At 39.9% G+C, this 12,592-nt stretch overlaps 1 protein-coding gene and 1 long non-coding RNA gene across 5 annotated transcripts in view; one reads left to right on the top strand and one right to left on the bottom strand.

Annotated features, from left to right (window-relative positions):
• Positions 1–10,410, bottom strand: part of LOC137481928 (uncharacterized) — a 37,627-nt gene extending 27,217 nt beyond the window's left edge. The window contains exon 1 of the long non-coding RNA XR_011003764.1: positions 10,287–10,410. This is a non-coding gene — a long non-coding RNA (uncharacterized lncRNA). The remainder of the gene's footprint in view (positions 1–10,286) is intronic.
• SLC12A1 (solute carrier family 12 member 1) overlaps positions 1–12,592 on the top strand; it is a 46,170-nt gene that overhangs the window by 31,843 nt on the left and 1,735 nt on the right. For all 4 annotated transcript variants that reach the window (XM_068203907.1, XM_068203906.1, XM_068203904.1 and 1 more), the window contains 8 exons: positions 3–109; positions 939–1,021; positions 3,196–3,339; positions 5,250–5,381; positions 5,615–5,726; positions 8,091–8,177; positions 10,323–10,458; positions 12,410–12,477. In XM_068203907.1, the coding sequence (XP_068060008.1) occupies positions 3–109; positions 939–1,021; positions 3,196–3,339; positions 5,250–5,381; positions 5,615–5,726; positions 8,091–8,177; positions 10,323–10,458; positions 12,410–12,477 (869 nt within the window). The remainder of the gene's footprint in view (positions 1–2; positions 110–938; positions 1,022–3,195; positions 3,340–5,249; positions 5,382–5,614; positions 5,727–8,090; positions 8,178–10,322; positions 10,459–12,409; positions 12,478–12,592) is intronic.

The raw sequence follows: 12,592 nt of genomic DNA, 5'->3' as shown, positions 1-12,592 counted from the left end.
AGGCCTCAGGCTTGGGTAGAATGAAGCCAAACACCCTGGTGGTCGGATTTAAGAAGGACTGGAGAAGTGCACCTGCCACTCAAGTTGAGAACTATGTGGGCATTATACAGTAAGTCAGCTCGGTACCTCTTTTTTCACTCCTCTTAGACTAGATGAATGTAGCATTTCCATAGAGAATCTGGTGTGTAGAAACAATGCAAGGACATAGGTACAAACTTGGGCTCACACATCCTAGCTCTGTGGCTGAAGTTATTGCCCATCAAAAAAGGCTCATGGGCTTCCCATACCTTGCAGGAACTGCTTGGCAAACAGCTGGCACCATCAGATCTGATGTGGCTTTACAATGCTAAAGAAGCTGCACTGCTGTCAGCAGTTGTTTTGCATTTTCCCATTTTTAGTGGGCAGGAGCTCAGAGAAAAACAACTCTAATGTACATACTAAGGGAATAAGAGAACGTAATGGAATTCTTCTTTTAAGCCCAGGAGACAGAGGAAGAGCTTTGCTTCAAATCTCACGTGTGCCTAAGGCTCAGCAGCTCAGTGGGTTGGGATTTAGCTAGGAAACAGTCATTTTAGAACAGGCTTCTCATAGATGCTTGCTCAAAATTCACTTGTAAAGCTGAAGCAAGTGACAGAGCAACAAAACCCACCTCAGCTTTGTTATTTCCTCAGAGAAGGAGGAAAAAATTACCCTATAGCAACCTAGTTCCTAAAAAAGTGCTGTCTGAAAGACCCATTTCAGGAATAGCTGATCTGTTCCCATGTCCAATCAAACCTTTTTTTAAATGAGGGAAGGTAAGTACTACAAATCTATCTGGGACAATTCCTTCTGCAATTTTACCTAGTTTGTCCTCTCTATGAACACTTTAACTGATGTTTTCAAAATAGCTTTCCTCATCAACATGCACAGTGTAAATCATGTTTACTCTTTCTTTCCAGCGATGCCTTTGATTTTGAGCTCGGCGTAATTATCATCAGAATTAGCCAAGGATTTGATATATCTCAGGTCCTTCAGGTTCAAGGTACGTCGTGACTCGACAGCTGAATCTCTCTGCTGGTTAGATGCAGAGCATAAGGAGGACTCTGACACTCATGAAAGAGTCACCATCTGCTTTCTAGAATAGTTCCTATACTCAGAACTTCCACAGTTCGTCCTTGCTTGTGCAGTTTAAATCCTGCCTGAAATCCTTGCTGATCACTGGCAGCGACAGGAGTCCAGGCCCGACACCTCAAGGGGCTTTGCACACCAGAGAGCTCGACTGCCAGAGCAGCTCCAGCACAGGCACACACTAAAGCAATAAGGGCCCATTGTGCCACAGCCACCAGTTACCCTGCGGCCGTCCTCCGACCTGGTACCTCAGGGACAGCTGCACTTTTGGTACCATCTCTGTGGAACTCTGAGTCCCACAGAGTTCCCACCCATACAAAAATCTGAAATCCGCAGGAAACGCCAGGTCTCTCTCCCCCCTTTTTGTTCATTCTTCCTTAGCTTAGCAGTGCATATCTCAGGGGGAGAGGGCAACCCTTCCACCGCACCACCACCATTTCGGGAGACGCGCCTCTGGGGGCAGAGGCAGAACGACTCCCTGGATTTCCAGCAGGACAGCTCTCCGCCAGCCCGGTTCGCCCCGGAGCAGCCGGGCCGGGCCGGGCCGGGCCGGGCCCGGCGCTCCCGCTGAGGCGGGCCCGCGGCTCTCTGCTGCCGCCTGCTGCCCGCCCGCCGCCATGGCGGGACCAGGCAGGGCGGCGAGCCCCCCGAGGGGAAGGAGCCTCCCCGCAGGACGGAAAGGAGCCGGCGGCTCCTTCGGCAACAAGGGCAGATGAGCACGCACTCTGCACCGGCGGCTTGATGTGCTCGGAGACCCACGGGGCAAAACTACCGGGACTCGGAAAATATTCCAACATAATCAACCTTTTCTTCACCCCCTGGTGATTTCTGAGAGGTATCTGCCTGTCTCTGCTTGATGCGAGTCAGGAACTGAGTGCTCAAAATATAGTCATTGGAACACCTGTAAAAATACAGTGAAAACCAACTCCGTGATCTTACAAATGAGCAAATGTTCTCCAAGTGTTATGAAAGTGTTATGACACAAGGAGTCAAAGAATTAAGGGGGAGCCTCAAATACAAAGAAATGTTTTGAGGCAGATACAGAGTAATTGTAGTGGAAAACAATGATCATTGTGTTCTCTTATACTTGGTACAGCATTCTGTTCAATAGAAAAACTGAAATTTTAGTTTTGCTTTTAACTTTAGCTTGTAGCTATCACCATGTCTAATAATCAGAAGTATGTGACTGTCGTTGGTTAAAAAAAATAAAAGAAAGTATAATCTTTCTGCTGGCAACAGAGAGTGCTAACAGAGCTAATAGTACCTAGCTAGCAAGGGTTTATTCTACTTTTTTAACACCATGTCTTAAGTGAACTTACCTCATATTTAGTTAATGTATTATTCAAACAAAAGATCTCCTTATGAAAAAAGTTTTCTGCAGGCAAATGCCTGTATCATATTAATTAGTGTCTCATCATAATATATTCCACAATAACACATGGTACCTTTTTCTCAGCAAAAGTCTAATATTGCTAAGATTAAATTGTTCTTCTGTATTACTAAGTTTACAGAATTGACTAGCTAAATCTTACATCTTTGCAACTAATGCTTTAAAAAAACATGAAAAATGCATCTGCATTGAGAATGATATTCAGAATCCTTATGTATTTCTGAGAATCTCAAAGTACAAACCATGAGACTTCATTCTAAGAAAAGAGACCCACAGGCTAGAACTAAATACCTCAGCTTCCTCAGTGTAGAAAAACAGCTTTCTGAATGTCTTTTCAAATACTTGGCTAAAGAAACCAACTAAGTATCCACAAACAACTCAATAAATAATACCTCATGCAACTATAAAATGTCATAGCAATGAATTTGATTTGGAAGAGACAATCTGAGAGCACCTGGCACACCACAGTGCTGTAGGAACAGGCATCCCAAGCTAGGGCTTCCAGAGGTGAACTCAGCTTCCTTCTCCCTACTGGTTCACAAAGAAAGAGCATTTTAAAAGAAATTTTCATACCAGGAGCTTTACATTGTCTACAAAGTACCACAACACAAATTACATCATCACCATTAGCTCAGTAAGGGATTTAATTTAAAAGACAGCAATGTGTTACCAGTTCTCTTATTTTTTCTAATATACAGAGGAATTAGAGAAGCTGGAGCAGGAGAGATTGGCACTTGAAGCCACCATTAAAGAAAATGATTTTGAAGAAGGAAAAAGGGGCATCTGTGGATTCTTCAAAAAAGCCAGCACATTGAATATTTCAAAACACGAAACAAAGAAGGGTAAGTTCCAAAATGACAACTTATCCCCAACCCTTCAATGCTTCACACTTTTATCAATATGCAAACTGAAATTTGCTCCAAACCAAAAACTCCTGAGCCACACAGTAGCCCCTGGAACAGAACCTCCCTGTGCAAACCGTGGTGGCCACAGCCCCATAACGCAGCACAGTGACATCCTCTGCTCACAGGACATGCTGTCTCCAGCACAACCATTTCCCCTCACTTGCTAGATAAACTTCTCAGCTCAGCTTATGTTCACTTCTACCTGACAAAAACAGAACATGGCTATTAAAGTTTGAGGAATTCAGATCAAGTTGGTTCAGGGGTTTAGGGGTTGTTTTTGTCTTTTTAACAAAATGTTTTAAGCTTTTAAACAGAGGCCTTTTTTCCTCCTCTCTAAAGAAAACAGGAACAATATGCACAATATGCAGGGAACAAGCATTATTACTTTACTTAAACACACACACAAACTCAGTACACAGCTGAAAAACAGGTAAAAATAGCACAACTGCTCTATAGTCTAAGTATAATTTCATAAAAATGCACAAGTGAAGGTGGTAAAAGTACTGAAAGAACATATACAGCAGACTGTCAAATAACTGACACATTAATGTGTAGGTTATGAAGTCAATATTGCATTTCAGATATAGTGAAATGATACAGACCCAATTTAAGGTCTCATTTCACAACTGCTAGGCTGTAATGATAATGACCCACCTGAAGCCATGCTTGTACACAGACATGTATTTTGAGAGTTTTTACCTGCAGAGACAATTGCATCTGGCTGTGCATGCAACTCCTGCAGGTGCCAGGAAGATCTACAGACTGGGAACATAAAATGCCATTATTCTTCAGTTGATTTTGTTTCAGTAGAACATGTATTTATGAAAAGTCCACCAAGACTGTGTACCCCTGTTTCAACTTCCCTTTTTGATTTAGTTGAGAAATGCATAAAGTAAATACATATTAAACATTTTGGCTCTCTGTATTAGATAGATGATGTTAATAAATAGCCCCTAATAAATGACCCCATCTCTCTGTTTTGTTTTTATGTTCATACTCCCTAGAGTTGTTCCATCTCCCAGCAGAGATGCTAGACCCGTAGAGGAAAGCCAATAGCTTCTTTGAAACTACCCTGTACACACTCCAGAAACACAGGAAAACCAAACAAAGCATTTTCAGAACCTAGCAGATCAGAGTGAAGCCTCTAAAGAAGCCTGTTTTTTCCACTTAGAATACTGCTCTGACACCATCCCTTTGAAATCATTGAAAGAGAAGCAGTAATAAAGCCAGAGGCTTCAAAAGGTGGAATGAGAGAAGGTATTGTTAGTACAGAGCCAAGACTGTATCTTTTACAGCCAGCCAAGCAAACAGCAAGAACCAAAATTTATTTCCAATTATCAGTGACCATGTCAGCATAGGGAAACAGCCACATGTGCTTGTGTTTTCTAACCTGCAGCTTCACCTATGCCACCCCTGCACCCCATCAGCTCATTTCATCCACTCTGAATGCACCTTTCAGGGAGCTCTGTATTTTACAAGACAGCTGAGCTTGTAAATGATGCAAAATGACACATTTACTTCTAAAATCTATCAGATATTTCCCAGTTGCTTTTTAAGCCCCCAGTGAATTTTACATTAACTAAAAAGAGACAGAACAAATAATCAGGTAACCTTTTTCAGAATGTTATAGTCTAGTGACAATATGTTACACAAGCTTTGGTTTGTGTGTATGAGAAAATTAGAAGACCAAAGCATCTAATCTGTACCTTCTTTTTCAGATTTAAAGGGTAGAAATTATGTCAGAAACAATTTATTTTCCTGAAGCTTTCCTTCCATTTGTCTCCCTAAAGCTACTTATTGCCTCACTTATCAGACATCCTTCCACATTTTTTTCTTTCTCATTACAGAGAGCACCATTAACACCATGCAGTCAATGCACGTGGGTGAGTTCAATCAGAGGCTGCTAGAAGCCAGCACTCAATTTAAAAAGAAGCAAGGAAAAGGTACAATTGACATTTGGTGGCTGTTCGATGATGGAGGTAAGGAATTTGAGTAAGAATCACAGGGGGAGAGAGCTTTATTTTACCAAATACAAAAACAGAGTTGGGAAGTTGCATAAAACTGGTTTTTATTAAGCTTACATGAACAACTTTATGTCAGGCTTAAATGTTTTCAAATTAACTTACATCCAATACTGCTGAAGTGAAAGATGGAATTTTTACCATACAATGCACTAATTTGATATTCTTTCCAATTTTCTATGTTCTTCCAGGTCTAACAATCCTAATTCCTTACATTCTAACTATCAGGAAGAAGTGGAAGAATTGTAAGTTAAGGATCTTCACTGGAGGAAAAGTCAATAGGATTGAAGAAGAAAAACTAGTGTAAATATGATTTTATTTGTCTCACTTGTTTAAAGAATTAGACTTGATGCTGAATATGCATATACAGCAGGAAGGTGGGAAATTTTCAGCACAACTGGTTTGTTATACTGTGGGCAGCATGAAAAAAAATGTACTTGATGGAAAGGTGTTAAGCTTATGGCATAGCCCTTAAGGTTCTGCAAATGGTGATTACCAAAGGAAACTCGCATCCAGCACTTTTTCCACATTAATAGTTCATATTCCCTTCTCTGAGAAGAGCAGTCTGCACTCTGTAATGAGAATATAATTACTTTTATGGAATTTACAGGACATTGTCCAGGTAACAGGAAGTGAAATTGCACATGAAGCTCTCACATGCAAATAGCATAGACAGATAACTCACATAAATGTGATTAACTGTGGTAAAATATAAAGAAGTTAAAGAGCAAGTTAATCAACTCTAAGGCCAAGTTGATTTTACTCAGTGTTTTAAAGAAAGTCTAGATTTCGTAATCATCATTTGCCTTTGAGCAAATGAAAGGTACTAATACAAATTTATTCTTATCACCACTGGATGTAGGACCTTTCCTTCCTAAGCACTTTCCACATTACAGGCACAGCCATTTCAGCACCAGTGGAAGCAGCTCAATTTGGGATGAAAGTCAGTGACTGCTTAACAAAGAGCAGAAGCACCATGCAGAGAGTTAAAAACATCTCCAGCCAAAACTCCAGGAGCCAGCAAATGAGAGAGGTGCAAAGACAGGAGTTAGAATCACCAGCTTCACTAGGATTACAACACAGTGTCTTGGAAAGGCAGCTGCCACAGGATGCTCCTTAAGGAAAAGAGAACGCATAGAGCAAACTTTACTGTGGTTGCATGCATTTTAAACAGTACCCCAAAGTTAATGTACCTCTGCAGAAGAGATTCCCAAATGTTTGTACAAACTATCCTTATAATTAGGTAAAAAAGCCCTAGAGCTGCTCAAGGACCTGCTGGGAAGTGTTCTCTGCCCCCTGTCCAGAGTCTGCCCAGTCTTGGCTGCTCAGGACTGCAAACAAGCTCCTGAACCTGAACCCTCTAGTCCCTTGATTTTGCTGGAAGTAGGAAGTTTTGACACCAAATGGGATTTGTCAGAACACGACAGTTTCCTCAGAGGCAGTTCTGACACCTGCATACACTGCTTGTCCCACACAGGCCCGAGTAAACAGCACGGTCACAGCTGACAAAGACCCAGCTTGTCCCCAAGAAAACAGTATGTGTCTGTATTGCTACCTAAACACCAGCCTTCCTCAAAACATGGCCTACCTGCCACATGCAAAAGCCTTCAAAGAGACAAATCTGGGCTGGGTGGTTCCTCCATTCCTTAGGTAGATCTAATACAAAATTGTCCAATTACAATTTCAGCCACATATTTCAAATTCAGAAGTCAAATTTAACTGGATTTTTACTAGCATGTAAATTCCCCAAATATTAAAACCTTTTCATAGAAGTTGAGATTTTGCTCTTTATCATGTTCAAAACAGGGATTGCCACCAGGGACATCAAGATTTATACAAGCTGAATGTTATTTTTATATAAATACATTAAAAAGAAAGAGTAAACTCTCAGGTCATAAACAAATATATATTTCTACCGTGGTTTGCTCCTAGGAACTCTCTGACCTTTTCAAAATCCAAAGCTTACATGCCAAAAATAGAAACAAAAGAGGAGCTGGGAGAAGGAGGTGTGGATAAGAACCACAAGATCCCAACCATTGTTTAAACCAGGGCAAAACTGACCTAATTAAACCTCTCTATCCTCAGCACAACCACACAAAAAACTATAAACTATTCCTTCTGCCAAGTGGGGCAGAAAAGCAAACTATTTTTTAATGAACATGTGTAAAGACAACATGTGAGTGGATCAATATAAATTCATAAGTGAAAAATATTAAGATTCTTTAAGTATTGGACCTTCTGGACCAAATTTTCACCAACACATGCACTACCAAACTCCATCCACAGCATTCTGACAGCAACAGAGTAACAGAAGCCTTCTGTAAATATTGGAGACTTCTGACCTACTGTATATTGAATATTCTTCCTTTATAACTCAGGCCTTTGGGAATACTTAAAATACCATTGTTTTTCCAAAATGTAAACATCCTACCCTCTGTCTGCTATTAATTTCTTTTTATTTTGTGATTTCCATGAATCATCAGTTAAATGAATTATGCTACAGCAATCACATTAATCCAGTTCTGTAATTGGAAATTGAAACACTAAAGCATTTAAAGCAATTTGTCATATAGATATAAAATGCAGTTGTCTAACTCATTTACAAGTGTTCTTTGATATAAGGCACTCCAAAGTACAGTGATAAAGCATTCTCTCTCTTGTTTTCAGGATGGCTTCACTCCTAAGCAAATTCAGAATAAAATTTGCTGATATTAATATCATTTGTGATATCAATATAAAGCCCAACAAAGAGAGGTAAGAATAATTATCAAAACCCACTATTTAGCAGCCAACCTTTATCTAGAGCTTATTTCTTTCATGTTGAAAATTAAAAGGAAAAAACCCAACAAAGCACAACACAGAACATAACACTGACACTTCATTGTAATAATTTTCTAAGTACCAAAAGCAGGAAAAAGAAAAGAACCTTTTAACAATCACAGCTTAAAGGGTCAAAACCATATGTAGTCTTTTTCTTTATAACATAAAGATCAATTAGACACCATACTTATGAGCCACTAAATTCAACAGACATTTTATGATGACTTCTTATATTTATTTAGGCTGCAATAGACTCCAGTCAGTCACAATTCACCTGTAAATTTTCCATGACTGTCAATTCAGCCTTCTGGGTTTTACAATAAATTCATAACATTTTTGTGGTCAAACACAAGCATACTTCCTCTCTCCCATTAGGTCAATATTATAATGCTCCCCTATCACTCAGATATAATGAAGGCTTAATAGTTTTAAAAATTAACTTATCTACATAATTAACACTCTTAAGCAGAGGTTGGGAAGTTGGTAAAACAATGTTCAAAAAGCTCCACCTCCAACTGTGTTAGCTAAATTTAAAAAACAAATCAAAAAAGTCCTTGCTTTCTTAAGCATATCTCCATAGAAATAATCTGTTTGTTCTGCTTATGGTAGAAAAAAAGTATACAGCAGGCTGTTCAGGGGATAACTGAATCCTAAATTCAATTCACAGTATTGTGCTTAGTCTTAAAACTGAAAATGTGCCCACCTTACCATACTCTCTGCCATCCCATCCCTTACTCCAACCAATGCCTTTCCTCTAGCTTCAAGTGCAATCCCAGATTAGGCTCTTCATCCTTCTGTTTCATTATCATCACCATGTCCTGTTTCTACACACACACAGAACTTTGCAAAAACAATATAGGATTCAACAGAGTTTCTATGGACCACTGGAGATTTTGACTGAAGAAATGCAGCTAAAGAATATAAAGGTTTTCTAACTAGATACCTAAAGTCCCCTTTTAGTGCCCTCTTGATCTCTCTGGTAAAGTGTAAAGAACTGTGCAATACATATCTTGTTTTTCCTCCAGTACAATGCAGTGATTTTACATAAATAAAAGCTATCAAAAAGAATATCTGGCATTAACATAAAAAAACCCCACACATTTGCTGCATCAGCACTATCTGTACTGAACAAGTGAGTTATATGCCAGACACTTCCTAGACAGACCACTGGATCTCTCTTCCAGCTGGCACCCCATCTATTTCATTAATAATAAGAGGATTATCACTATTTTACATACTGAAACAGACAGTAAGGATGCTGACACACTGACAACTTAGCAACAGCAACACTAAATGCTGCATATCACAGCCTTTAACCCATCTTTTGGCTTCCTGGCCATACAGCCAAGGCCAGCCTGTGCCCAGTCTGCCACTTCACAACAAGACCTGTCAGCACCAAGTGCTCAGGGAAATACACTCACATCCATACAAAAGAAACTCCATGAGGTCTCTGTGGCATAGTAGAAATTTTCAACAATGGGCAAGCAAGGAAGTACTAAAGGACAATAAGGTTCTCCAGATGAAAACATTCAAAAGTTCAAGAAACAACTTGAAATTTAGAGAAAATCTGAACACAATTCTGAGTCCACATATAGCAAAAACAGCTACAACGTTTCCTTCTGCCCCTTGTCACAGGAATTTGTATTACCTGTTTATCCATTGCATTAAAACCATATCATTGAGGTGATTGGTCCAGCTAGTGCTGAAACAATAATACAATGTTCTGTATTCACAAGACCCATATTCATTGTTAATATTCATAACCAATATACTGCAGTTTGCAGTTACTGTAAAACTCATTTTGGTATTTTTGCTAGAACCAGGACACCACAGCAAATTCTCTGCTAAATGCAGTGTTTAATTATCCTCAAATAACCTTTTAATTCTTCTCAGATAACCCAAACATACAGAACTGGCACAGATATAACTTGGGGCACCATGTAGCAAAGAATAGTGAAAGATTCTGCATGTTTTTCAGCTATAATTATTATCAGCGAGGCCCGTCATACACAGTGACTGTAAAATAAGTTAGTGAGTTCATACCCTGCAGCAAGGCCTCCTTTGTAATTCCTGTTTCAGCTGGAAATTCTTTGAAGAGATGATTGAACCATATCGCCTCCATGAAAGCTGCAAAGATATAACAACTGCTGAGAAATTAAAGCGAGAGGCTCCATGGAAAATTACAGATGCAGAGCTGGAAGCATTCAAGGAGAAGGTAAAGCCTTGCCTACCTCTTTACATATGCACCTTTTCTTACCCTCCAGATGTTTGAAGCGATTAGTAAGAAAAAGTGAAATACCAGATATAGCATTAGAAACATGATATGTACAAACCTGTATTTGATATTTACAGATTGGATTTATATTGTAAACACTGCAGAGGTGTGTTAAGATTGCATTACTGAACTCTCTCAGACCTTGGCATGTTTACACACTATTTTCTAGGCTGATGAGAAGCTCTGCCCACATCAAAGCCAGCCAGATGAAAACCACCTCTGAACCAGAAGCCACAGTTAGTGCACTGAGCCTGAGCTAATTGGGTCTGCTGAGGTTTATTAAATGGCTCCACTGTTTTGGAGCTTGAATCTCTTAAAAGGTGCAGTTCCAAACATTCACCACTTTGGGCAATTTAGAACTGCATCCAGACACTTCAGCTAAACTAGAAATTTCTCCAAAGCAGGGTTGAGCATGAATTCTTACCTCAGAGGCAGAGTGAAGACTAAACCAGTCTACCATGCAGAAGGTCTCCTGCAGTTCAGAGGAACTTCAAGGCTGATGCTGGCTGATCCACTGGGTGCATTACAGCCCAGTCTGCTCTTTATATTTGTTGGAAAAATACCTTTTCCCCAATGTACCACCAGGCTCCATCAGGCCAGTGAAAAAAGGATGCAAACTCTTTCACCGTTAAGAGACCAGTTCACCTGTAACTCACAGATAACCTAGCAATTTTAGTTATTGTTCCTGTGTAATTACCCTGAGTACTGGGAGTTTAATTATCTCCACTTTATGGTGCTGGTAACTTCCTCAACAGAGCAAGGATGAGCTCAGAGCTGCCAGAAGTCACAGCCTGACATATTAACATAAGCAGAAATCAATAATACTTAAAGATAACACACAACACTACTGACTGCAGCAGCTGGGAAGCAGACTGACTGCTCACTGTACCACCCTCATCATGGAGCTGATAATCAGCATAAGGTTATATGGTCAGCTATGGGCAGAAAACCTTAGAATTAGTCTCGCCTCAAATTATCAAAAAGTGAGAAGCAGAGCCCTTAAAACACCTCAGTGTACCTCAGTATAAAAGACAACAGGAATATAATCACAGACACTTGCATGCAGAACTAGTGAGGATAAAACAGAAAAAAAAATGTGATTAAGCTTGGTCTTGTCTAGGTCACTAATTAAGGAACAGAAAAATTCCTCAAAAGTTGGAGAGAGACAGCAATATGAAAATGCCAAATTACTCTGTAAAACAAGAACAACAGAATTTTAGCTTACACATCCGGAAAGACATGCCCCTTACCTTCAGAAGTAGAGCAGTTCTGGGAATTTTACAGAGGACATTAGAACACATTTACAATTCAACAGATAAACCTGGCAGCACAGATAAAGGGTGATGTTATAGGATGATTCTCATGAGGTAACAGCTGGCTACATTATGAGGGTTCTTACCTATATAACATGTGCAAGAACAGTGACATTTCCATAAAGAAGGAAAGTTTAAGATCTGAATGGAGAAAAATCTGCTTTTTACTTTCTCCAGGGAAAGAGAAAATAATTTACAAAATCAGTTAAGATACATCTATCTTACATAAACCTGCCCTGGTGTCTTGTTCCCTATGACTTGTGGTTAAGCCATAAAACTATTGAGGGCTTGAGCTCAATCATAAAGTTCAGTACAAAAATAATCCCTATCCCCAGGAAACCTTACATGGGGTGAACCATTAGAGGGGTCCTAATATAACTACACCAATCAAAACGTGTGGCTTAGCCTCATATTTTGCCATGGCTGAGACTCTGGACCCCAGAGCAGACCTGGCTTCCAGTGCTGCCAAAGCAACAGCAGAAAATCTTGCAGGCAAAGGTGAGTGTAGAAGTCCATAAGGCACCAGAGCTGAGGATCACTGACCTGATATTTTTCTTTTCCTGTTGTGTTTTAACCAGAGTTATCGCCAAGTCCGTCTGAATGAACTCTTACAAGAGCACTCGAGAGCAGCCAACCTCATTGTCCTGTGAGTTGCAAGATTTTTGATTCAAAGAATAATGTGTAATGGGATTCTGAACTGGAGCTACAGAAACCCTTGTGTTAATTCACTGAGCACAAAGTAATCTTTTAAGTACCTTCTG

Source organism: Anomalospiza imberbis, chromosome 13 (assembly GCF_031753505.1).
Source record: "Anomalospiza imberbis isolate Cuckoo-Finch-1a 21T00152 chromosome 13, ASM3175350v1, whole genome shotgun sequence".
In the NCBI taxonomy this organism is placed as follows: Eukaryota; Metazoa; Chordata; class Aves; order Passeriformes; family Viduidae; genus Anomalospiza; species Anomalospiza imberbis.
This window is presented reverse-complemented; position numbering and strand designations above follow the sequence as displayed.